Below are 25,540 nucleotides of genomic sequence, written 5' to 3'. Positions count from 1 at the left end.
ATATTTTTCAACAACACTTGGGCAAGGACTAATTTCCGATAGATGCACATACCGACGCACATATCTCAACTCACAGTACCGGATTACTCTTGAATGATGCCAGCCCAAACGCTGGCTCCCCAAACTCAGTACAGCATTTCACTGCTCTCGACCAGATCCATGCTTAAACATTGAAATAACAAAAATGTAAATGTAGGTGGCACTACAGTTAACTGCAGTGCTCATTAATTCAAGAGCTCTCCCAAATGTTTGTAAGTAAATAAAAATGGAGGTTGATCTCTTTGTACCATCAATCTTTGGCCTCACATGTCTTATCACAAGTAGCAACCAAAAAGGTGATGGGTGGAAGGTTTATAATAAATCTGAACCACTGGCACTGCTCTGGGCAACCTTCCACACGCTGTTTTTTCCCACCTGTGCCATTGCAAAAGGGTTCCAGCCATATGCAAATCAGTCAGGTACTTCCACCAATGGGAGCAGCCCAGCCCAAACTGCTAGGCCAGGTCACCTCTGCACAGAAACACAAGCAACCACAGACCCATGTTGGCCTTGTTGGGTCTCCTCAGTGAGGTGCAACTTGGTTTCTTATGGCCCAGCGTGCTCTTGCTATTATCACAATTAGGTCATGCGTTTTATGAGTTCTATTCTTCTATGTCCTTGATTAACTGTTTGTGTATGCAAAGAGGCGTTTCTTCAAATAAACAAATATTGAGTGAGATAAGATTGCTGTTTAGTCCCCATGGCCGTTCACCTGGTGCTTTTCTGAGAAAGATCACATGGTACAGCATTTGTTATCTCTCCCCAGGGGCAGAGGACAGTGGAGAGTGGCAGGCTGCTAAGAGTTTAGGAAATGCATACATTAATGATCCTAGGAAAGCACATTACTTCAGAATGCTTGAGTCACCCAAGAATGGGAAACGGCAGCACCAATGCTCTGCAGTGACCCATGCAACATCAGGCACTATAGATTCACATAAATAAATAAATATATGCTCTGCACTGCTCAGTAGCTGATAGACAACACTCCATTAGCAGAGTTCCTTTAAGATGAATACAATGAAACCTTTGAAGTGGAATAGTATCTCTTTTACTGCAGGATCAGCATTGTCTGGACAATGTCTGTCTTGGGTTGATTGAAGAATGTATACAGTAGCACAATTTCCTGGAGAAAAAGGCTCGCATTCAGGCCTATTTGCTTACCCAGAATGCCTTGGTGATGTGTCTCAGAACTCGAGGTAAAGGATGGCTACTACATGGGGTTGTGGAATGTGTGACTAGGATCAAATGGCATATGCTACTTTCGCATTACAGGTGGAAGGTTTTTTCAAGGCTTTTGTAAACCCAGCATTTTGTTATGTAATTGTGTAGGGTACAAAAGGTGTATAATTTTCAGTATAGAAGTGTGGTGTATTTTTTTTAAGTATAAGTGGGTGGACTTGTATTTTGGCGTCAGCCTGCGTTCCCTCCCTGGAGTTAACCCTGACTGCTCTGCCATGTTGCCTGCCTTAAATGTTTGGCTCCCCTTTTGGGCTGTGTACTTTCCCAGCTTTAAGGTTAGTGGTCGTTCAGCCTTTTACCAGGGGCCTGCCTGCACAAAGAACACCTCGACAGCCACTATATAATCATTTTCTGCTTTACAGGTATTGGAGGTTAGAATAAAATGAATGGATCAATGTCTGGGAAAACAGAACGAACAGAATGCCAAACACCAAAGCCAAAAGCAGCCTGATGAATACAAAATCAAATTTTAATAAGCAGCTTTTCTCTTGCAACATTGGGAGGATCCCTGCATGGATGTATGTGAGTTGATGTCCTGATCACCATAACAATAAGTACAAGGACATTTTCTAACCTGACCCTTAAGTACTGTTGTTAGTCCAGCATGGTTTCGGAGGGTTGACCACTTCCAATGTATTGCACTGAATTGTAGTTTCTCAATGAGCTGCACAGCAGTGCAAGGAGGCACTTACTCCATCGCGTATGTGACTGCCATGCATGAAATCTCGAGAGCATTGTCAAAAAAATTGTCAGTGCGTGAGACAGTGGAAATTGTGCAAATGATGCACAAATAAGTCGGCATTTATGAACCCATCTGACACGATGCACATGTTTCTGGTGCATCTGTCTGATGTATACGTGTTATGTCAAGATTATGGAGACAGCCATGAAGATGATTTCTGCTCAAACAACATCTGTCAGAGCGTCTGAACCTGCAAATCCTTTAGGGACACTGTCACCTCTCTAAATTATAGGAAACAAGCAATTTTTAAACTCTTTTCTTTTACCTTACTGCCTACTTTTCGTTGATAAATCGATAGGCTGGATTTCCTCTCTTCTTTTCTTTTCTGAAAAGAATTTGCTTCTCTCGACTAGGATTCTTGTAAAAATCTTTTGTTTGATTGTACACAAGTAAATAACACATATATATATATTTTTTTATGTGCCAATGCTGCCATGAGCATCAGATTGGGCAGAAAACGTGCATCCCATGAAATGCACAGAAAATGAGTAACTTATTTAAAACACACCCAAAGTATGTTGGACAATTTGTTAATCGTTCACACACTTATTGTGGACTGTACATAATAAGTTTGAGAATAAGACAATAGTACACATTCAGAACCTCAGCTGTGTAGTGAGTCTCCTTTGTAATGTGGATCACATGTTGTGGGACCAGTGGTATACTGTTTAAATGGCTCCGGTGGAAGTTTGGCCATGTCATTTGAGAATGTCGTTAAGCAACTTCTGTCCGTATTGTTGTGTAATAGGATTATGCATTTAATTTGCATAATTGTATAAAAGCTCTCAGGAAGTGTGAGATCACCAGCCAGCAACATGAGCATTGTTCCACTTCCTTGAATCCTGTGATTGTTTTGACCATACGTAGTGACAGATGTTCAACCTCTGAACCGATGACGGGATGTGCATGTGCATCATGTATTGCTATACACTTTTTGAGGACACGCACACGCCGAGTATATTCACTGAGCAGTCTCCAGATCATCTGGCAACCATTAACTGGTGAACTATCCTGCCTCAAATTGTTGAGCTATAGTTGATTGCAGGAGCAGTAGCTGTTCTGTGTAGCTTCAGAGGGTGTCTGGTCAAAGGATCGAATACAAAGGGTCGAATGGTCAAAGGATTGACCCCAAAGGATCGAAAACCAAAGGATCAATTTTTTTTTAAATTATGTATTATTTTTGTGTTTTCGTTTAGTGGAAAAAAAGTGGTTTTTACCACAAAAATGGGTGTTGAGGGGGGACCCCCCCCAGAAAAAAAAGAAATGTTAAAAATTCAATCCTTTCGTTTTTGGTCCTTTGGTGTCGATCCTTTGACCTACAACCGCTTCAGGGCAGTTGGCATTCACATCCATGGAGATATTACATGCATTGGGCACCAGCTCTACGTGCACAGAAGGCCTGTGTCTGCTCTTCCTGCACAAGTGTTAGATGGTCGCAAGTGTGCGAGGGCCACATGGGTGCAATCAATGGCACTGCATGCACAGGGGAGCCTGCTACGTCGTAATATACCCTGAGCAGTCCTGTATGTATAATGAGGCATGTCTATATACACTCTGCCAAATAACATCCCAATGGCTGCAATTCCTTTAGAACTCAGCCTTTTGACCCTGAAAGTGAGGTCCCAATGGCAGATGCTGGCTCTATTCCGTAGCCTATTAGATCCCATAATTGAAACTCTCTATGAGGAATTAGGCAAATTGATCTCTATTACGGGAAGATCTGTAAAGAATGCATATCTAAATGCATTTCGGGATTTCTGCGATCAGATTCTACTAGATTTGGCTACAGATAAGGAGACGCTTGTGACCAATTCAGTGAAAGTAAAAAAAAAACTCCTGTATGAAAAGGATTGGATTAACATGACGGAGCAATTCCATAGCTATCCCTCCCTCTCTGATCCAAAACACAAACATAAAAAAAGGGGGTCGATCTCGTTTATCATGACGCAGTTCCCTAATAATTATCACTGCTCTCTTCTCCTTAGATTAAGATGCAACATTCTGCCAACAAAAGAGGTAATGAGGAGAAGGAAGGTAGTGGATGATATGAATGTCCATTGCAGATTCTGCGATAAGCTAGGGGTTATAGAAACTAGTAAACATGTGTTGCTCGCATGTCCCGAGCTCAAGGCGAAAAGAACAACATATATGGAGAAATTTGCTAAATGGGGCATTATAGGTGAAGATGAATACATTTGGTCCAGGTGTATATGAATTTAGAATAATGCTGAAGGATTGGCAGTGGCCGGCTTGATGAAATCCCTGGATCTCTATACTGATTCCGCTCTGGCTGTGGGGAAATCTTAATTCTGGAATATGGCCGTTTTTGGCTCGATAATACCAGGCACACCAAATTCTCTGCAATGCTGTTGGAGGGTATATATTAGGTGCCTATAACCCGAAGATACATTTCACTACTATTAGGTATGGGCTTTATAATAATAATCAAATCTTGGAAATTATAGTATAGCATATATGTTGGCTAAAGTGCACTTCCCCTCTTCTGATTCTCTTTTCCTTGTGCCGTTAACATATTTAGGATATTTTAGGATTTTCGGTGTACGGAGTACCCTGTGAGTAAAAGTGGTCAATGATGAAATGCATTTTATAACAAATGTTGTCTTTCTCTTTTTATCTACAAATACGTGATGAAGATTGTATTCTAACTATAGATGTATTTTGTTGAAATTGATTGTAAAGGTTTCGTATGTAAACCATATACAAATAAAAAAACTAAAAAATAAAAACTCTTGAAGATGCAAGTATCACATTGAGGACTTGGTGAAGTGCCTGTGACTGTGAAGATTCTTATATGCCTGCTAGGATGCCCCTGGTCCTTTGGAAGGAGCAAGTGGAAGAGAATGCAAGGCTTCCTGTTTCACCAGTGTTGGTATGGCATGCCTCTATTGTCTACACGCCGACAAAACGCACGTGGAGGAGGACTCTGCGTTCTGCAAGAACATGTCTGTCCGGACCATGAAGGACCGTCGTAAACGACTCGCTGACTGGCTGGAGGCGAAGAACCCGGCAGCAGGTGAGAAGAAGAAGCCCGAGCGGTCTTCTAAGACCTTTGAGGGCGCTCCGGCCACTTGTGAAACACTTTTGTACGAGCGCGATAGAAATAAAATATCAATCTATCAATCTATCAATCCGGCGATGGGGGCCCAACAAAAGGCAAAGCACTGCAAGTCCGCAGGCACCAGAGCGCCGTTGGTTCAGGCCCCTCGGCTGCCAGGCAGGGCGTGATGCCACCAACGCCATCATCCATGAGCCAATGTTCTGGCTCTGTGAAAAGGAAATCGGAGAACCCGGGTAAGGTTCGGGAGAAGCCTCGGTCGATCCCGACAGAGAAAGCCAAGGGGGGGGTGAGGCGGTGACCCTCCCCCTAAGGTGAAGGCCTCAGACACGCCCAAGATCATGAAGGCCCTGATTCACTCGGCAAAGGCCTCGATTGAAGGTGTTGTGGCGGCCCTGGCAAAGCCTGTGGAGGCTACCCCAGTGGAGACGACTTTCAAGCCTAGGGTTTCCCTGCCACCCCAGAGGGAAACATCTTTCCAGCCTATCGAGAAGACCCCCGTGAAACCCCCTGATGATAAAGAGGGGGTGGCACGGTAGCCTTAAAGGACACAGATACCACCACCGAGGATGAGCTGGCTGATGTCAAAGCAATCCATGACAAGAAGTTCAAGGAGGTCAGGACCTATGGGAAGGATCCAGATGAGGCGGATGTACAGAGTAACGGTGGAGCCGAAGAGGAGCCACGGGCTGTGGAGGAAACAGAGGACCCCCAACCCTCACCGTCGAGGAACAAAACAAAGAGGAATTTCTTTACAAACGACGGGAAGCCAAGAGGGAAACCGTACTCTCGGTCCCGCTGTTGGATGACATATGGGACGAAGGGCTGTCCCTTCTGAAGAAACCTTCCACGGCCCCTGCGAAGAGAGATTGCTACAAGAAGTAGTACCGGGTCCCGAATTCCGCTCCTATGTACCTCTGAGCGCAACCGACTCCGGATTCCGTAGTCTCCGCAGCAGCCAAGAAGAAAGCGGCAGCGGCGACGGCGTCATCCTCCACCTCTCCGCCGGACAGCGAGGGAAAGAAGCTAGAGGCCATGGGACGAGTCATCTCGTCAGCAACGACTACCATTAAGGCGGCCAATGCCCTTGCGATCATGGCCCGCTATGATAGGGAGCTGTGGTTCAAGATCGCCCCTATCCTGGACTTCCTCCCGGATGACAAGAGCCTGGAAATCCTGCAAGAAGGCGAGGTGGCGTCAGATCACGCCATCACTGTAGCTACGGACATCGCCGATACCAGTTTTCATCAAATGGGCAACAGCGTTTGCCTGCGCCAGCACGGATGGCTCAGGGCCACCAACTTCCGTCAGGATGTGTAGACCAGGGTACTGGACATGCCCTTCGACGGAAACAACCTGTTCAGGAAAGCAGTGGACAAGTCGCTACAGGACATCAAAGCGGATACCGAGACGGCCCGTTCCCTAGGCACTCTTCATCAACGACGGCCGTCCTCTTGGACCTCCGGAGGCAAATCCCAAGGTGCCTCCAAAGGATCCAGCAGCAGTTCATCGTCATACCGCCAAGCTGCCCGTTCCTCGTCGCCGGAAGCTTACAGAGGCCACAGCAAGGCCGGTGGATACCGTCATCATCGCCAAGGAGCCCAGGGTGGCAAGGCCTCAGTGAAACAGGATTGAACCGGCCATAACGTCGGGCGCCCACCTAAGCTCCCCGGCTGGCGAACTTCGTTGGCGTGTGGGAGTCCATCTCCAGCGACCGTTGGGTGCTGGATGCCCTGGCCCACGGGCATACTCTGGAGTTCCAAAGAAAATGCCCCCACTTCCCACCTGTGGCCATGAAAGAAAACCATGTTCCACAGCTGCTTCTGGAGGTACGAGCCATGCTGAGAAAGGGCGCGATAGAACTCACCCCAAAGGCTCCAGAGTATACTTGCGATACTTCCTCGTCCAAAAGAAGACCGGCTGCTGGCGGCCCATCCTGGACCTTCGGCGCCTCAACAAATACATCAAAGCCCGGAAATACCGGATGGTTAACCTTCAGCACGTGCTGGGACAGCTGGAGGAAGGCGACTTTCTATTGTCGCTGGACTTGGAGGATGCTTACTTTCACATCCCCAAACACAAACGACATCGAAAGTTCCTACGTTTCATGGTCCAAGGGTGGGACTACCAGTTCAAGGCCCTGCCCTTCGGGTTGAAGTCGGCTCCAAGGCTCTTTACCAAGTGCCTGGCACCGGTGGCAGCACGACTGCACCTGCAGGGGATCCACGTATACCCCTACCTGGACGATTGGCTCATCCGAACAAAGTCAACCACACAGCGAAGACTGTCCGCCTGCTCACAGAACTGGGATTTTCGATCAACTTTGCGAAGTCCCACTTGGTACTGTCGCAGGATGCCCTGTTCCTGGGAGCCAGACTTGACACAGTGGTGCGTTTGGCCTCACCGTCGGACGAAAGGACGAAGTCCATCCTGGGCAAGGTACAACAGCTGTTGACCATGGAAGTGGCCAGGTTGAGGGCCATCAAGTCCCTGCTAGGCATGATGTCATCATGCATCTACCTCATGCGTCTGTGCAGGTTGCGGATGCAGCCACTGCAGGAGTTCCTCGACACCCGTTGGACGCAAGCAGCGGGAAGCTTCGAAGACAAGATCCCACTCAACGAGACTTTCCTTCATGTGATCCAGTGGTGCGGCACCCACGTGCATGGACTTCCAGACCCCAGCGCACCAGGAAACGGTGATGACGGACGCCTCCCTGGAGGGATGGGGAGCGCACACCGGAGATCTCCTCACAAGAGGCCTTTTGCTCCCAGAGGAGAGGTCCCTGCACATCAACATCCTGGAGCTCTGGGCCGTGTTCTGGGCCCTCAGGTCTTTCCTTCCGTCCCTCAAGGACAAAGTGGTGCGGAACTTCACCGACAACACCACCACAATGTTCTACATCCAAAAGCAGGCGGGCACCAGATCCCCAGCCCTATCCAAGGAAGCACAGGATCTATGGCACTGGGCTGTCACCCAGGGGATGTTCCTGATACCCCTCCACCTGGCAGGAGTAAAGAACACTGTTGCCGACTCACTCAGCAGGGAGCTGCACTCGTGCCACGAGTGGGAACTCTAGCAGGATCAAGTGGATCTACTATTCTGACGATAGGGCAATCCCCAGATAGATCTCATCGCGACGGCAATGAACACCAAGTGCCGGAGGTTCGCCAGCAGGTTTCCCCAGCCGGGGAGCATGGGCGATGCATTCTCCTTCCCCTGGGACGGCCTGTTCTTTTATGTGTTCCCACCATTACAGTTGCTTCTGCGACTCATCAATCAACTCCGACGGTCCCGGTGCAGGATGATCCTCATCGCACTGGCATGGCCGAGGCAGATATGGTTCCCGGACCTTCTGGACTTGTCTGCTTCCCCCCTATTCAAACTGCCGACGGACGTGGACCTTCTCGACAGGGAAGGTGGCGCCATCCTACATCACGACCCAGGTTCTCTGAACCTGCAGGCCTGCCTCCTGCAGCACTAGAGTTTGGAGGCTACGATATCCTGGTGGACTGCAAGTAGGTCCTTGCAAAGGCCAGGGCATCCTCGACTCTTAAGTGCTATAGACATACATGGAAGAGGTTCTCTGTCTGGTGCTGTGCACAGAAGATCAACCCGCTACGGATTACCGCCCCTCAAGTGCTGCCTTACTTGCTGTCGCTGGCCAAGGCGGGGCTGGCACATGCCTCCATCAAGATCCATCTGGCGGCTATCTCCCGCTACACCAGAACTCCGGGGCGGTTGTCACTGTGGTCTCACTGCCTGGTGAAGGAGTTCATGAAAGGATTGTTCCGCTCATTCCCGCCGGTGAAGGCTCCGGCCCCGGCGTGGGAGCTCAACGTGGTGCTGACCAGGCTCATGGGTCCCCCATTCGAGCCCTTGCTTTCGGCACTGCTAAAGTTCCTATCATGGAAGACAGCGTTTCTTGTGGCCATCACCTCTGCACGACAAGTAGGAGAGATCCAGGCCCTCTCCTGTAAACCTCCATAGTTGACATTCCACGAGACGAGGGTGGTGCGCATGCCCAAGGTGCCATCGGACTTCCATCTCAACGAGCCCTTGGTGTTACCTGTTTTGTTCCCGTCGCCTTGGTCGCCGGCTGAGAGGACTTTGCACTCGCTGGATGTAGCTAGAGCGCTGAAGTCCTAAGTTCTACGTGGACCGCACGAAGAGTTTTCGGAAGACATCACAGATGTTTGTGAACTTTGGCCCTGTGAACCAAGGGAATGCCCTCTCGAAGGCTTCCATTTCCAGATGGCTCTCCGGCTGCATCATGCACTGTCACCGGATGGCAAACCAACTTATGCCTTGCCGCCCGAGAGCCCATTCAACCAGAGCGATCACTGCTACTACGGCGTTCCTGTCTGGTGTGCCCCTGCTGGACATCTGCAGGGCTGCTACATGGAGGTCGACTCACACCTTCATGAGATTCTACTGCGTTGACCGGGATTCCAGGCAGGGGTCCAAAGACGGCCAAGCAGTGCTGCGCAACCTGTTCGCTTGAAGGTGAGCCTGGTGAGGAGGTAAGAGATGCTTAATGTTGAGTGGTTGAAATGCTTAATGTTGAGCCTTGCAACCTTCCATGATTGTACATGTGTGTACTGCTTTGTATTCTTGTATTCATGAGCATGTGAATCCATGCCAGACCCCATGCTGGAGAAGGAACAAGTTACTTACCTGTGACTGTAGTTCTCCAGCATGGGTCTGGCATGGATTCACATGTGAATCCTCCCTCCGACCCCTGTGCGGCTCTTCTCTTGGTCCTACTGCCACTTTACATGCTACCAAATCTGAAGATGGCTGCCAGAGGAGGGGCTTAGGTAGAGGGCAGTCATTGGCTGGGGGCAGTATGACCCAGAGACCAGTGATTGGTTACTAGTAGAAAGACAGTTCAGAAACGTAACTGAAACGGATTTTTTCTTTACCGAGGATTTCCAGCCTGACGACGGGGAATATTCATGAGCATGTGAATCAATGCCAGACCCATGCTGGAGAACAATATTTACAGGTAAGTAACTTGTTCCTTGGGGAAATGCTACCTGAGGATGACCTTTTCCTTTGCCACTTTGAATAGGGAAAAAATCCTTTCTGAGTCGGAGCAGCCCACTGGATTGGCCATTTTGGAAACGTGCAACTTCTGGAATTTGATGGCCTGTTATACTGTGTTATGTGTTCTGATTGCAGTTTGATGTGTCACTTATTTTGGTGATTAATCACTTTATTCATTTGTTGGGCCGCTTGTGCCACTTTATTTGACGGTAACGGTGTAGGGCGTTTTTTGGAGCAATTTATTTGCTCAACATTTATGAATGGAGTTTTTTGGCACAACTTCTTCTGCCCCCTCTCGTCTTGGAGGCATCGATAGGCTGATTTACATGTGTTCTGCACCCTTTCAGAAGCCTTTGCCCTCCTTACGAGCATTTTACTTGCAATAGCGCATCTACGAGGTGCACACTTCGGAGGATCATGCACGTCTTTTTGCTGCGCATCTCAGATTTGCTCCGAAGATCTATTTTGAGAATCTGCCCCAATGAATCTAAGTGGTTGCTATAAGAAACAGTCAGAAAAAAAGAGACGCACAATTAAGAAATGAATGAAAAACTTCCAATGGTATAATGTGTTCTAAAAAGACATCATCCAGAAAAGAGGGTCTCCAAACAGAAAGGGATCCTTGTGCTATATGTTGAACATCCCAACATAATGTAAATGGCACACCAGAAAAACACAGATCCGTAGGTTTGAGATAAAAGGCATGTTTAATTATTCCCCCCACCCCTAACCACATACATAAGCTAGAGACACTGCCATGCTGTACATCCATGGCGTTGAGCCAAGGAAATATACATATACATAACAGGCATGATGTTGTCACTGTATCATGGCTCGGAGACAAAAAATAAGGGTTAAGATGCCTCATTCTACACGCCCATACACCCGAGCTGTATGGATGGGAGACCCAGAGGAGTGACCCATTCATGAACCCACCAGGCAAGGTCTACAGGAATAGAAGCAGAATTTCAGAATTTCCCCAGTGCCACGTCAAAAGTCATAAAAAGCACAGCAGACAATGGCGATGGTTTAATTCTGATGCTTCCGTTAAGTGGTGTGTTTTTTAAAATATATTTTCGACCGTCCTCTATTTGGGAAGTACAACGCTCAAAGATGATATCGTTCATTAAAAACTGTTGTTTATCCCCTCACAGATCTAACTTCAGAAGACGTGTCAAACTGCATTGGCTATAACCTTAATGTGGGCGTGGCAGGTGATGGATTCGAAGGTGGTGCAAAGCTAGATGGCAAAAAATGCCCCAAATCAGGGACACAGGATTCCAGTAAGTACCTTTTTTTCTACAGAATACACAATTCGAATTTTAAGTTTTATTCTGAAATGAACAGGGCAACTCCTCCACTTGACCTAAAAAAAATCGCTGGTGTTACCATCCGATAATACTGAAAAACTTGTAGTTTGGCGGTGCAGGAGAAATGGAGGCAAACAGTATTTTTTCCCACACTGCCAAACTTGTAAGCCTGCCTTTCTCAGGCAGACTTGCAAATCTCTCAAACAGGTTAAAAAAAATCAGTCGACTTCGTTGCAAGTCATCTGGGGCATGGCGATCTCACGCTTTGAGAGTAAATAGGCTCTTGGGTGGCTAATACCAACCCAATTCTTTAATGAATTGAGTACAAAAGAGGGCTATGCAATGCTATTGTTGGAGCGATGAACCACTCAAGCTCATTGCTGGTTGTGATGTTTTTGGGAGTGCTCTTGTAGGCGATTATTCCACTTGTAGCTTTCTGTGTGCAGGATACTTGAAAATAGTGAGGGCTGTGCTGCGCGTCCCAGACATTGGGCCCAATTTCCAGTATGGGGGAATTTGTATTTGTTTTTCATTACCGTTTGCTGTTTAGGCAGCAAGTCCACTAAATTGCGCCTTGTGTTGCTCTTCTTAGGAGTGCTTTGGGGTTTAGAGGAATTTAAGCCATTGGTAGTTACACCAGTGATCATTGCTGAATTTTTCTGGAGGAAATACATCCAGAACTCTGAAGTATTTCTGCCTGTTTTCCGCCGCACTCGTGATATGGCGGAGCAGGATACATTAAAGCTATTTTGTTGTCGCCATTTTTCTCCATTACCACCATACTCTCAAGGAACCCCCATTATGTTGTCAGGGCAACAGTGAACATGCCAATAGAAATGACCCAGAAAAAGCAGGGGACACCAACATAACTATAAAGCAATTCATTTGTGATGTTCTGTGCTTGACCTGCACAAGTAATTGTTTCATCTAGAACCACCTTACTATATGATGATTTCCTAATAAGCAAAACCCATTCAATTTCAAAATGTCTTCCTTATTAATTGAAACATGCAAAAGACATTGGTACAACAATACATAACATACACATTTCGGTGTGTAAATTCTGTGTATGAATAAATATACACTGGTAATGATACAAACTATGACCTAACCCACTCAATTAGGAGTTGTCTCAGGGACTTAAAAATTGTACACTGACACGTCTCTATCGGTTACCGCATCGGATTCTCAGAAAAGCATATAGTACAATTCTCTGATAGTATCACGGAACCTTATGAAGTTCCATACACTTTCTTAAATATGAAATGTTTTATTTAACATCAGTAACATTGTTTATTTTTTTATTTTCTATTGTTTGCTTGCTTGTCAATCGTTCATATATGTACGACCTATACATGTTTAGCTCCTGTAATTACACTTTTTCAGAAATATTTATTACGATAAAACCTGCTAATTGATTAGCCAATATAGAACTTCAGTAACAAAACGCCTTGACAACAAAACATTGTTATCTTGCATTTGTGGTACCACTTGCCACAGCTTATGTCTTCCAAGCACTTTGCCTGTGAGAGGCAAAGGAGGAGTATGATAGAACATTGCGTAGTTATGGGGAGAAGCAAAGGGGGGTACATAGTTGGGATGGGGGCGAGGGATAGATAAGATCCTCAGGAAGGAATGAGAAGGAAAATGTAAAGGAGCTTTGTGTCCAATTGAAATGAATGTACACTGTGTTCTATGGGGTGTAGCTGTTAAGATGGGTTTCTGAACTCCTACCTGGTGGGCAAAGGTTCGGAAGGCCAGCCTAGTTTCTTGGAACAGGGTAGCCTTCTAGACAAGCCAGTCCAATCAAGGTAGCTCTGGCGGCGGTCAAGACTAGGTGTCAGGAGGTGTGAGGGTGACTGAAGGACCTCAATGAGCACACTGAGTAAAGGACACTTACAAATCACTCCCAGTCAGGTGCATATATATCAAAAATACAAATACATTTATTCCAAGGCCTTTGCAATTCAACCCACACTAAGAAAATCACAGAAATACTATTAAAACCAATACAATCCTATCTATACACACATATGCAAGACCAATGGGGACTAAAGGGTGACTGCACCAAATGGGTCCACAACCTAAATAGGGAAGGAAGTAGGCAGTGCAAATAGTCCTTAGGCCCTTCTGCATCAAACACAATCCTAACTGGAAGCAGTCCAATCCCTAAAATGAGGGGAGCCTAATGCTCAAATGTACTTGCAAAGCTGGTGCACACGGTAGTTCAAATGGGCGAAATAGGGTATTGTGTAGGTCTCCACTTGAGGGCAGAGCAGTTTCCAAGAGTTGGGAATAGTTTGCTAGTTCGCACTAGCTGTGGAAAGGAAAGGAGAGGGGCCCCCAGGGGCCACTTGTGCGTAGAAATGCATGGATGTGCTAGGGGCCACAGGCAAGGGTTCCAATTACTCACCGGCCCCGGCGCACACCGGACCAAACTTCGGCTGTCGAGTCCACTTCAGTAGCAGGTTCAAATTCTGCAATCTCGCGGCGCTGCGGCTTTCAGTGACGAAGACACAGCATTGATCCCCAAACGGGACAATGACCATTTCTCTGCTCCTGGTGGATGGATCAGGCCAGTTCCATTGCAGCAGACTTCAGGGCACAGAGGACCACAGCTGCAAAGAACTTACAAAGTTTGTCACCATGGCTGGACGACACGGTAACCGCGTTTACTCCAGTTCGGGCGCACTCACTTTACTCCAGACCTGGGAATGCCAAGTGTACGAAATTCAGTGTGAAAGTGCTGTGCACACTGAGTATGCAAGGTACCAAGTTTCAAGGGCCTCCTCGAAACAGCAGCGGTATCAGGGCAAAACTCCTGCGCCAGCTAGTCAGCCCACTGGTTGGCCAAGGGACACTTCCAAAAAGGCTTACTTTCTGTTTTTGATAAAGGTGTCAAGAATAGTTGGTCCCACTATTCTAATGGGTGGAAGCATCTTCACAGACCTTGTAGGACGACCAGATGCAGAGGGGCCCAGTGGGACGACTGTGGGCTCAGGGTGTCAAACCTTCCAGCGGGTCACCAGCGGTTCCTTCACTTGACGACTTGGCTTCTTAGTTTCAGGATACTTTGGTCCTATCATTAGTTCAGGGAGGACTCCAAAGATCGACATGGTATGGGTGTTTGGAGCCCTCTCTTATCCAAAATCTCCTTCACGCCAAAGCGAAGAGGACCCAATGGGAGATCTGCTCACATACAGGCACACCATACGTGGACCAATCATGGACCACAGTGGTCCTAGGCATTCACAGCACTCTAGTTCCAATACACATCCTGGGTTCCAGAGAGTCTGAACGGTCCAGCCTACATCCTGTGGGTGCGCACACAAGGCATGCAGAAGCCCGCAAAAGGTTGGCATATCGCGGGAGAATGCATGCCCAAATAAGGACTGACCCGGGTCAACTCGACCTGGGGCTGGTGAAGGGGGCAAGATGGCCAAATGATAGGACAAAGAACTTGTTGCATGGACATTTTGGAGCCACACCACCTCACCATGCCAAATGCGGTAACTGCGGTTTACCTGGCAGGCAAGGGTTAAAAATATATGAAAAGATAAGCTGCCACCAGCCCTGTCCAAGGCACTTCTGTACTCCTCCTAAGAATGTTACCAGGGCCTTTGGAAATGACAGGAAGACCCAAGTGCAATATACTGGAAGGGACATTGTGCACTTGCAACATGTTGCAGAAATGTTGCAACATTGACAAGGACTAAGGGAAACAGTCTCCCAGTACTGACTGTCTAAAGGTCATGTCAGTTACCCCATAACAAAGTGAGAGAAAACAAGCCCATGGGAATGCAGCAGAAGGCTGTACTCCTCTGGCAAAGTCAGACTATGGTGTTTAAACAAAGCAAAAATTGGGGGGGTACTCAACTGGAGGGAAAATTACACATGGAATGGACATCTTTTCTAACAGTAGCACCAAGAAGAGAGAGAGCTGGAGAGGTGTTCTCTGCACAAGGGAGTGGGGGTGGGGGGACTATGTCTGGAAATTGCTCACTGCATGGTGAGGCTGGGCATGTGGCAGGCATGTAAGTGTATAGCGGGGGCAATCGCTCTGGCTGTGGAGTTGTTTGACAAACAACCCTCCCAGCAGCACTATATGGTGCTGAGATATGAGGTTATGCCCCCACAAAAGGTTTAACGGTCATTGAGAATACATGCCTAAAGAAATTATTGCTGTTACCAAAAAATGCCCCACCTCTTTGTTACATTTGGACCTCCAAACATAGCCTATTGCCGCTCAGATTGCCCTAAAACCAGTCCTATAGTGGCTGCGACTGTGGTCGTCCCCTGGTATCACTTTGTTTGGGGATGCTCTCAGAAATGTTCTAAAACTGGAGGGTGCAACCAACTGTGGGTGTGCACGGCATGAGAAAATGATGATTGCATTCTCCTAAAGCTATGGTGCTAAAAAAGAGGGCTGCGCTCTTCATCAAATTGATGAATGGCCCCTCAAATCCATTATTAAGTTCTCTGGGTAGTAAGATTCAGAGAACGGAAATTAAATCGGCCCTAAGTAGAGGAATGGACTTATTATTTAAGGAAACTGGCTGGCGTTTTAATTGGGGGAAAGGTAACCCCAATCTCCGAAGGTGCCTCTTTAAACATCTGGACCTATGGGATTGGGGTGAAATCTTTAAACATCTGGGATCATTATTGAAAAGGATGTTAATAGGGTTGGAAGTAGGTTTCCTGTGGCTGGCCCCTACTGAATGTTGTTCCACGCTTAAACCCCATTTGAAGGCAAAGGCTAAAGTTATTGCTAGGGCCAACATCTGAATTGTCAGCCTGTGCCCTGAAGAATGGCCCGGAATTTTTGTCTATCAATATGTTGTGGAATCGTAAACACATTCTGGACGAGATCCACCCAGCTTACGAGTGCTCCCTGTATGTACGCTTTAGGTTAGGATTTTTACCTACAGCACGTTCTACTTGCTCATGGCCCCCTTCTAATGGTGGAGTATGCCCCCTATGCAATACAGCCGATGAATCTTTATTGCACTTTACGGTAATATGCCAGCATTACTAACTTTGGGCTGCAGGTACTTGAGACCCATTTTATTGGTGCTGTGCATGAGAAATACACGTAATGCTATGTCTCTTTTCTCCTGCTCTTCGGACTGGAAGGTTATTTTTTCTATAGCTAGATATGCCCATCACACCTGGCTCCTAAGAAGCAGATTTTTGGAGAGTGTATGAGTTACTCGTGGGGTCTGCTTTAAGGCTGCGAGTTTTACTCTCCTCCCAGACCCCTCTTAGGGGGAGGAATTAATTTTAGGAGGCCTTTGTATTTTATCTTTTTAGTCCAATGTGTTTTAAGCTTATTTATATCATCATGTATTTATATGTATTATCTGTTTTTATTGATGGGAATTTGTTCTATATGTGCTAACAGCTAAGCCGAACAAAGCTCTTAAAATGAAAACGCATAGAGCAAAGCCCTTTGGCTTAGGTACCTAGGCCCCCAACAACAACAACATATAAAAGACTAAGACGTGGGTTTTTCCCTTTTTTTGTTGTTGAAGAAACTCCCGGAAGTTCCGGACTTATTAAAGAAATCATTCCGCTTGTCAAGGGCGGCACTATTGATTGGACAGCTAAACTAAATGAACAGCTGGCGGCGGATTACAACTCTATCACTGCGGAGGATATGAAGAGCTGGGCGGCGTCCCTGGTCGATGCTCCAGTCGTAATTCAGCAGAAGGTAAGGGGGCGTTTCCCAGGCGGGGGGGGAGGGGCATGCCCGCTTCGTTGCTCTTTATGTTTGAGCTGTGGACAGTGACAGGGATGTGCCGCCATTTGCAATGCTGTGACTCTCCCTTTATCTTCATTTAACACAAAGATCAGAACTCCTCAGCTCTTTAGCATCAGAAAGCTTGTTGAACCACTTCTGCGCTTAAGGGCAGGAATTTCTGCTCAGCACTGGGTCTTTAACTCCACTGTAATAAGCAGAAATTACAGGGCCAGAACCATGTCATTTTAAATCCCTGCATGGTGTTTTGTGAATCTTGGGGCCTGATTCACGGAGCCTTTTCCAATGGGCTTGCACCATTATAAAATGATTCTATGAATCAATTGTTAGTAATCTAATTCTTTCAGCCACCGTTATAATTTCAAGTGCTTTGAGCGCTCAATTGAATGCACATTAATTTCAGAGAGAATATCCGTTCTTTGTTTAAACGGTGCAGCTAAAGTGCCTTATATGATTTCCTACAACATAAGTACTATATTAAATCTAGGGGCCTCCATCATATGGCAGAACAGGGAGAGCGAGGGAGTTATTGAGAGAAATTGAGTGTTACTGTGAGTGAATGAGGCAAAGCAATCCTCATTACCCTGTTTCTCCTTTGCTCCTCGCAGTCCTTAATAATCTTGGGGAGGGTCTCCTTCTCTGTTTGATGAGGCCATGACTATCAGCAAATACAACTAATTATTTACTCTATGTATATATGATATGATAAGTAATTTATAATGCGCCAGTACACAAGTGTTTATAGGCGCAAGAAGACAGGGGAGGGCAAAACAACGATCTTGCCAGGCCTTGTGTCATTCAGATCATGCAGGTGCGAGGTGGAGTGAAAAAGGAAAAGTGTCAAGGGCGGGGAGATGCAGTGGCGAAAATGCGTTAAGTGCTTCCAGGGGTGGCTCAAGTAAGTGCAGAGGTAAGTGCAGGGAGATTGTAGGGTTGCAGACACAGTCCCTAAGTGGGTGGGAGGTTTGGAGGCAGTACAGTCAAACACTTGTGTATAGGCGCATTACAAATGCCATATTGTATCATGTCATATTTCAGGGGGCTACTGGTGGTGCAGGATCCTAAAGCATGTGAGGTTCAGTGGGTGGCTAGGTAACCAGTTAGCTAAGCAGAGAGGAGCATCAGCAGGGGAGAGGGATAGGTGGTCCTGCTCAAGTTTGAGAGAGGCAGGGAGGCTGTTGTAGAAGGAGGTCCCAGCCGAAGACAAACATCTACCCCCACTCTCTGCCTGGAGAAACGTCTGACCCTCCGAGATTTGGAGGTGGATGAGCGGAGGGCTTGAGAAGGAAGAGGTTTAGGAAGAGAAAGTTGGATATAGTGTGTTCCCCAGCCCCAGGAAGCCTTGTGGTCGATGCAGAGGGTCATGAACTTGATCCTTGCAGCCACCGGGAGCCAGTGGAGAGTTTTCAGGGCTGGAGAGATACGATCCCTGGGCTTGAGGCCAAGGACAAGTCTCGCAGTCCTGTTCTGGATTAGTTACAGAGGGCGAAGAGTAGAGGAAGGCAGATTTAGAAAGAGACTGTTGCAGTAGTCCAGCCTAGAGACAACCAGAGCTCTGGAGACAGTGAGCTTCTGGGGGAAAGTGAGAAAGGGAAGAATATCTCTGAGGAGGTGCAGCTGGTAGTGAGACTTCTTAGAGACATCAGAGATGTGAGGAGAAGAGAGGGTGGAGTCGAAGATGACCCAGTGGTTCTTCGCCTCACAGGAAGGTGCGGGTAGATGGCACAGGGTGGGCGGCCAAAGTGAAAGAGGGAAAGCGGGATCATGAATCCCAATGAGAAGGATCTCAGTCTTACTGGCATTAAGGCAGAGAATGTTGGAGGTCTATCAAACCTGAATCGCGGATAGTCAGTCAGGTATGAGCCAGAGAGCAGAGGATGCTGAGGGGAGCCTGAAGGGGAGCTGAGTGTTATCCACATTACCCGGAAAGTTGGAGCAGAAGGTAGAGATGAGGTGGGCTAGAGGTGCCAAGTAGTTGGGGTATCTAAAGCACAAACCAAGCTGGGTAGCAACGGAGCACTGTACAAAGGGGACACACCAAGGGGTTACACTCAGGATGCAGGGGTAGTAGAGAAATTTGCATTGGTAGAGGAACAGGAGTGGACTGGCCTACAGAGAACTCTGGAGATTTACAGGTGGGCCTTTGCACCAGGGGCCTTTTAAGGAAAGAAGTTGTTATTGTTCACTCTTAACAAATGTGCTGTTAATCCCTATGTAGGGGCAAATGTGCTATAAAATGCTCTATTTGGACCACATTTTTACAAATGTTCTTTTGTGAGAAACCCAACTAAAACTATTTCAAGGGGTTGGGCTTGCTCATATGGTGAAACATGGGGCCACTTTGAAAAACATTTCAGGGCCACTTTTGGTTCCTAGTCCACCCCTGTAGAAGGAGCAAGGGAGGGTGCAATACCAGAGTTTAATTGAGAAAACTCTGTCCTACCTTCAACGCAAAACCGTGCTAAATGTGTTGCCACGATAAATGCTAGGCTAGATTACACAAATGTGCTGCACACCAGCATCCTCCATCTCAAATCCACAATCCGCATCAAATTGAAAATGCTGCAATGCCTCTTAACTACGGGCATGGTCACCTCATCCTCTTACCACTCCATATTTATTTCAAGGGTGTAGCCAAGTGCATGTTTACATTTTGATCTCCGTTGATTGGGGTTAAAGGACAGAAGACACTCTTGGTAGAAGGAACATTTTCATGCACTCTTTTAGTTGACATAGAGCAGAGGTCTGGAACCTTTGGATCTCCATATGGTTTGGACTACAACTCCCATCCAGCCTAGCCAGCATAGTTAATTGGGAGGGATCATTGAAATCGTAGTCCAAAACCATCTGAAGAGCCAAAGAGATCTTAGAATGCTTTTGGATCTGCTCCAAATGCCAGCTAATATGGAAGCCAGCTATGGTCTGCTTTTCTGACTTATGCGCAGTGCAAGTTAACCTCACTCTGCTCGGTTGTGTACTGGCAAGTCAGCAATGTGCATTTGTAATTCTCTGCAATAAGTATTAAAATGCAAAGGCCAATGTGGAATTGTGTTCTGTAAATGGTTACAATCGGCTATGGATTGATTGCATAATGGCATTGAAATAATCACATGCATTTCTTGAAAAGTGAATCGACTGGAACCACCCTCGTCCAGTGATTGTACTTCTGCCATCCATTTTACATGACTAATTAAGGGATTTCAGTGGTGCTGCTGTGTGTCGAGGCTTACAGTACCACACTTAAATTGTGACTGTATGCCAAAACAGTTGCATTGGACTACAGATAGAAGGTAGATGGCCTATGGGAGATGTGGGACCCGAGCCTGTGGTTGTTTGGTCATTAATCAGCCATTGACCGTCCGTGGCCTTCACTACCCGCCTCTCTCTGCCAAAAACACACCCTCCTGGGATCTATTTGACTTAGCTCTACCATGCATTAACATCAAACGTTGTGCAACATAGGGCATGCCGCAGTTATTTCCAAGCAGTCTTCTGAGAGTTAATATCTCAATTGCCACTGTACATCCGCTCCTGGTGTAATAAAAATACCTTCAGTCGCATTATTTATAAGCCATGTGAGTTTCCTTGCATGTGTTCCTTGCACTGTAGTCTTATTAAAATCAAGCATTGGCAAAGCCAACTGTTTAGACATTTGTATTTGTATTAGAAGTGTATTTGCAGGGCTCTGACATTATACAACCAGGTTCTTGCACGGTCTTCCAGCTGTTGCTATCACATGGCAAGGGAGTACTGTTATGGAAGTGTCTGGCAAATGACTATCCCATGTCCACACAAAAGTCAAAACTTTGCCAGTTCTTGTTTCACAATGTCCTAGAAATGGGAAGCCTAGAGTTGGGCGTAGGCAGGAAGAGTTATGGTCGGTGATCCTCTGTGTGGTCGCCTCCATTGGGTTTCGCCATTTTTCATAGTTGGGAGGCTGTGTCTGTTGATTGTGTGAGGAGTTGTTCAGGCTGCACTGGGAACAAACACATGCACTTTGGGCGGTATAGCGACCAACTGAGACATTTAGCTGATACCTTATTTTTCTTGATTTCTCGAATAATCAACACTTTTGATTGATCTGTTATAAAAGTGTGTAGATATGTTTCAGCTAGGAATGGCCATATAGAAAAATCAGTACTAAAGTGGAAACTAATTTGGTTTCACAGTAACTGCTTGCCTTTCATTATAATCGCATACATTTTTGATAGTAATACAATAACGCAATAATGCTAACACAAGCACATGTTGGCAAATATCCATCTCTAAAATATCGTAAGGGGGCAGAATTTATGAAGTGGCAAATACACTGTGAGTCAACTCGGTGGGCCATACCAACATGCTGATGGCTAACACGGTGAGCCATACCAATATGATGATGGCTACCGCGGTGGGCCATACCAACATGCTGATGGTCACAATCCTCTATACTAGCCCCCCTTTACTTAGGCCATTACCATGGACAACAGGATGAGACCAGTCGGAATGACCCGCCGAGGTAACCATTATCAACATATTGCGTAACAGGCAAATGCAAGGGGACATATTGAAGTCCTCTAGATAATTAAACCTATTGGTTCTGCATAGTTGTATCCATTGCTATATGCATAATCTCCACCTGGACTCATTCTTTGTTTGATGTTTTATTGTATTGCAGCCTGCTCCAATATATACTCTCATTCCTGTGAAAATGCAAAATGCATATGAAAAGAAAGAAAATTTGGAAAGAGCCATTGAGGATTACCTGGACGAATTCAATGTTTGCAAGTGTCAGCCATGCCAGAATGGTGGGACTGCAGTACTTGTGGACGGAGAGTGCTTTTGCCAATGTTCACCCTACTTTAAAGGCATTGCCTGCCAGAACAGGAAGTCGGAGCAATTAGGCGGTAAGAGAAATGTCAAATCAGAACATGATTGCATTATGTGCAATAAGCATACGTGTAATGGGACACGTGTGTGTTTGTTTGTGTACGTGCGCTTGGTGGGCATGGAGCGAATAGTGAAGTTGAAGTAAATGGTGGGGTTTGAGGCCTGACAATTTTTATTTTTTATTTTATTTGTGTTGATTCATAAAGAACCTTTACAAAACATACCATCAGCACCTTTTCAGATCTCATCATATTGTCGACTTGTTAATTCTTCAATTCATTTACCTTTTTTTACAAATCTTACTCTGGTGCATTTTATATATATATATGTATATATATATATATCAAAAACGAGGAAAGGAGTGCACTCCAGTTCCCTGCACAACCTTCCAAGCCACTGGTGTTCTCCTCCGACCGGGTTCTGTGCCAATACGTGTCATCAGGGAGGCTGTCTTAACTTGCAGCTCAGAGCAAGTGCAGGTGATGATAATCTGCTGCAAGGGCTTCTGGTAGATGTAGTCATCAGGTTAGCAAGGAAAAAGCTCACGACCAATCTCACAATGGAGAAAGGGGGTGGAGTAGCGTACAGTGAGGCACTCCAAAGCCGGGCATGTATCACCCTGGTGCAGCACCCTGTCAGGTCATGAAGATTCCACCCTTCAAGATCCTGGAAAAATGGCAAAAACGAGGAAAGGGGTGCACTCCAGTTCCCTGGATTGGGTGTGAGCTTTTTCCTTGCTAACCAGATGACTACATCTACCAGAAGCCCTTGCAGCTAAGACAGCCTCCCTGGGAACTGGAGTGCGCCCCTTTCCTCGTTTTTGTTATATATATATATATATATATATATATATATATGCACTACAAGAAAAACTTTGTTGGGGGGACGTTATGGTTAAGTTGCCCTACTGTGCACTTCACTAAAAAAAATGTTCGCCCTCCCCGTTGCGGTTCGAATTAAAAACGAATAACCCCGAAAATGTGTCAGTTATGGCAGACTGAGCCCCCTTACTTGCCATCACCACTGTGCACTGCTAACACTAACACCCAGAACATGAAAGCTGTCCTCTCAAATGTCACTGATGACATCACTGACAACATCACATGTTTAGCCTATTTGTTTTTGTTGCCTGCCATATATATATATATATATATATATATGTACATTTATTTAAAAAAAACTTTGTTAAAGGGATGTTATACTTCACAGTGAAACGAAAAAACACTGCACATTCCCCCATTATGGTAAGCTAAGCAACCGTAACTGCCCGCAACACTGTGCACTGCTAACACGAACACTGAGGACAAGGAAGATGATGTCACAAATGTCATTGATGACATCACTGATGACATCACATGTGTAGCCCCTTCGTTTTGTTCACTGTCATATCTAGGCCAGGTAGGTGTATTTACTGACAGTCAGAATACTCTGTGATGGGAATCGCAATGACGTCAGAAATACTGGATGCAACACCATTAACACTCACCTTTCGACACATCATTTTGAAAGTGACACAGGTGGAAAGGTGTGAAGATATGTGCATTGGGAGGGTGTAACCATATATTATTGTACAAACATTTCTGTGCATAGGACATCTGGGTGACAGAAAGTGGGCTGACGGCGACAGAAATTGGCCTGACGGCACTAAAGCATATGAAATGGGCCTGACCCTCCCGTTGCCAATGCAAGTGGTATGGAGTACCTTTCTCCATAACGTTCCTTGGCAGCTTAAACAATATGGACGTACATGCCATGATGTAGCACCTACAAAAGAATGCATTACGACCTGCAACGTAGCATGCCACATTGTGAAAACAGAGAGTACATTTGTAAAGAAAATACTAACATTTAAAAATGTGTCCAGTAGTTTTATTTCACAATAAACTGAGTGAAATCATCGCCCTCTGCAAGTAGTAAAGTAGTTTTGTTTCAAAATGAACTGTTCTAGAAGATGGCACTATTCACTTTTCCATAGAAGTATTAAGTTTGTCTCTTTGGTCAACAATGAGAATGTAAAAGGTCACGTTGTTTTTTTCCACACACAGAAAGTAAGCGTTGCTGCCACAGTAGTCGTTTTCTCCCACATTGATGTGCAAGATGACGTCAACCGCTGTGATCTACACCACCAGAAAGGGTGGAATGTTACTTCTTATAGCAACAGCAGCATAGGGACACAGAGGGCCCACACGATCATCCCAGTGAATTATGATGCTCAGACAGCCGGTTATGAACAGTTGCATTTGACGGGTAAAGAAGCCATCACTCGGCATCTGTAATCCGTGACAATCACAATAGGGAAGGAAGTATCTGAGGAGGAAATGGGAATTAAAAGATGTATGAATACGCAACCTTTGGATAAACCACATTTGTAATACATAACATTTTCAGTCAAAAATGTATTCAATAGGAGGAAATGTAGTGGGTCCCTAGGGATGGCGACAATGTGCAATGTCCATAATTGGAAAAATAAATCGAACAGCACAGAAAGCTGGAACGTCGTTATTAATAATACAATTTTTGTTTGGAAGTAGCTGCGCGGTGGAAGGGGAAATAAAACGTGTATCACTGCACCACCTGTGCACAAAACAAAATTGTAACACATACCTTTTTTATTAAATATTATTTTAATTTGGGGAAATCTAGTGACACCCTACAAACGGCAACAATGTGCAATGTCCATAATAGGAAAAAAATTGCAACGACACATAAAACTTGTAAATTATTAGGGAAAATATATATTTTTTTTACACACTAAAACATAACGTCAATTCGGTATATAGGCGGCAAAAATACACTTACATGATGTGGAGCGCCTCCATTGCGTTCGCTGTAGTCAGACACTAGTGTATGTGGAAGACTGCCTGTTCAGAAACTAATTTCTCATGGTCGGTGCAAAGGTTTATGAAGCATAACCTTATCAAACGATATGTTTTTCAAACTGTTACTCCCTACATTCTTTATACTCTTTCCCTGTACCTCAAGGTTAAAAAACAAGGGACCCTTATGGGTGTCAACAAATATGCGGCCGTACTGAGCTTGTGTTGAAAAGAGAAAATGCAGTGGCCTTCACTTCAAATGCAAACACATTCTCATTTTGCAACAACATATCAGCAGCTATTCATGAGAACCGCTACTGCCGTACACGTGCAGAAGGGCTGTGTGTACGAAATAGTGCAGGTGGCTGGCTGAGATTTCAAACAGTAGGACACAAGCCTGATCGCAGTAATTCTGTTTATGTATTGTGAAATGGACGCAGTAAATTCATTTCGTACAATGAGTAGCAAGTCCCACTGTACCGTATGACAGTGCTCACAAGAATACTTCAATGTTTGACTTTCTACTACCACGTCTCATTAACGCTCACCTTTCGAAACAGTGTTCCATAAGTGTTATAAGTGCATTGGTGCCTTCTTCGTTTAGGTATGTTAGTGCCGATGTTCGCGTTCAACAGAAAACGA

At 45.8% G+C, this 25,540-nt stretch overlaps 1 protein-coding gene across 1 annotated transcript in view; it reads left to right on the top strand.

Moving 5' to 3' along the window:
• Positions 1-25,540, top strand: part of C9 (complement C9) — a 189,477-nt gene that overhangs the window by 143,593 nt on the left and 20,344 nt on the right. The window contains exons 8-10 of the mRNA XM_069627168.1: positions 11,300-11,428; positions 16,987-17,165; positions 21,871-22,099. Coding sequence (XP_069483269.1) covers positions 11,300-11,428; positions 16,987-17,165; positions 21,871-22,099 — 537 coding nt within the window. The remainder of the gene's footprint in view (positions 1-11,299; positions 11,429-16,986; positions 17,166-21,870; positions 22,100-25,540) is intronic.

The sequence above is a fragment of the Ambystoma mexicanum genome, chromosome 6p, assembly GCF_040938575.1.
Source record: "Ambystoma mexicanum isolate Mex_15411 chromosome 6p, UKY_AmexF1_1, whole genome shotgun sequence".
Taxonomy (NCBI): domain Eukaryota; kingdom Metazoa; phylum Chordata; class Amphibia; order Caudata; family Ambystomatidae; genus Ambystoma; species Ambystoma mexicanum.
Note: the sequence above shows the minus strand (reverse complement) of the source record. Positions and strands in the feature narration are given on the sequence as shown.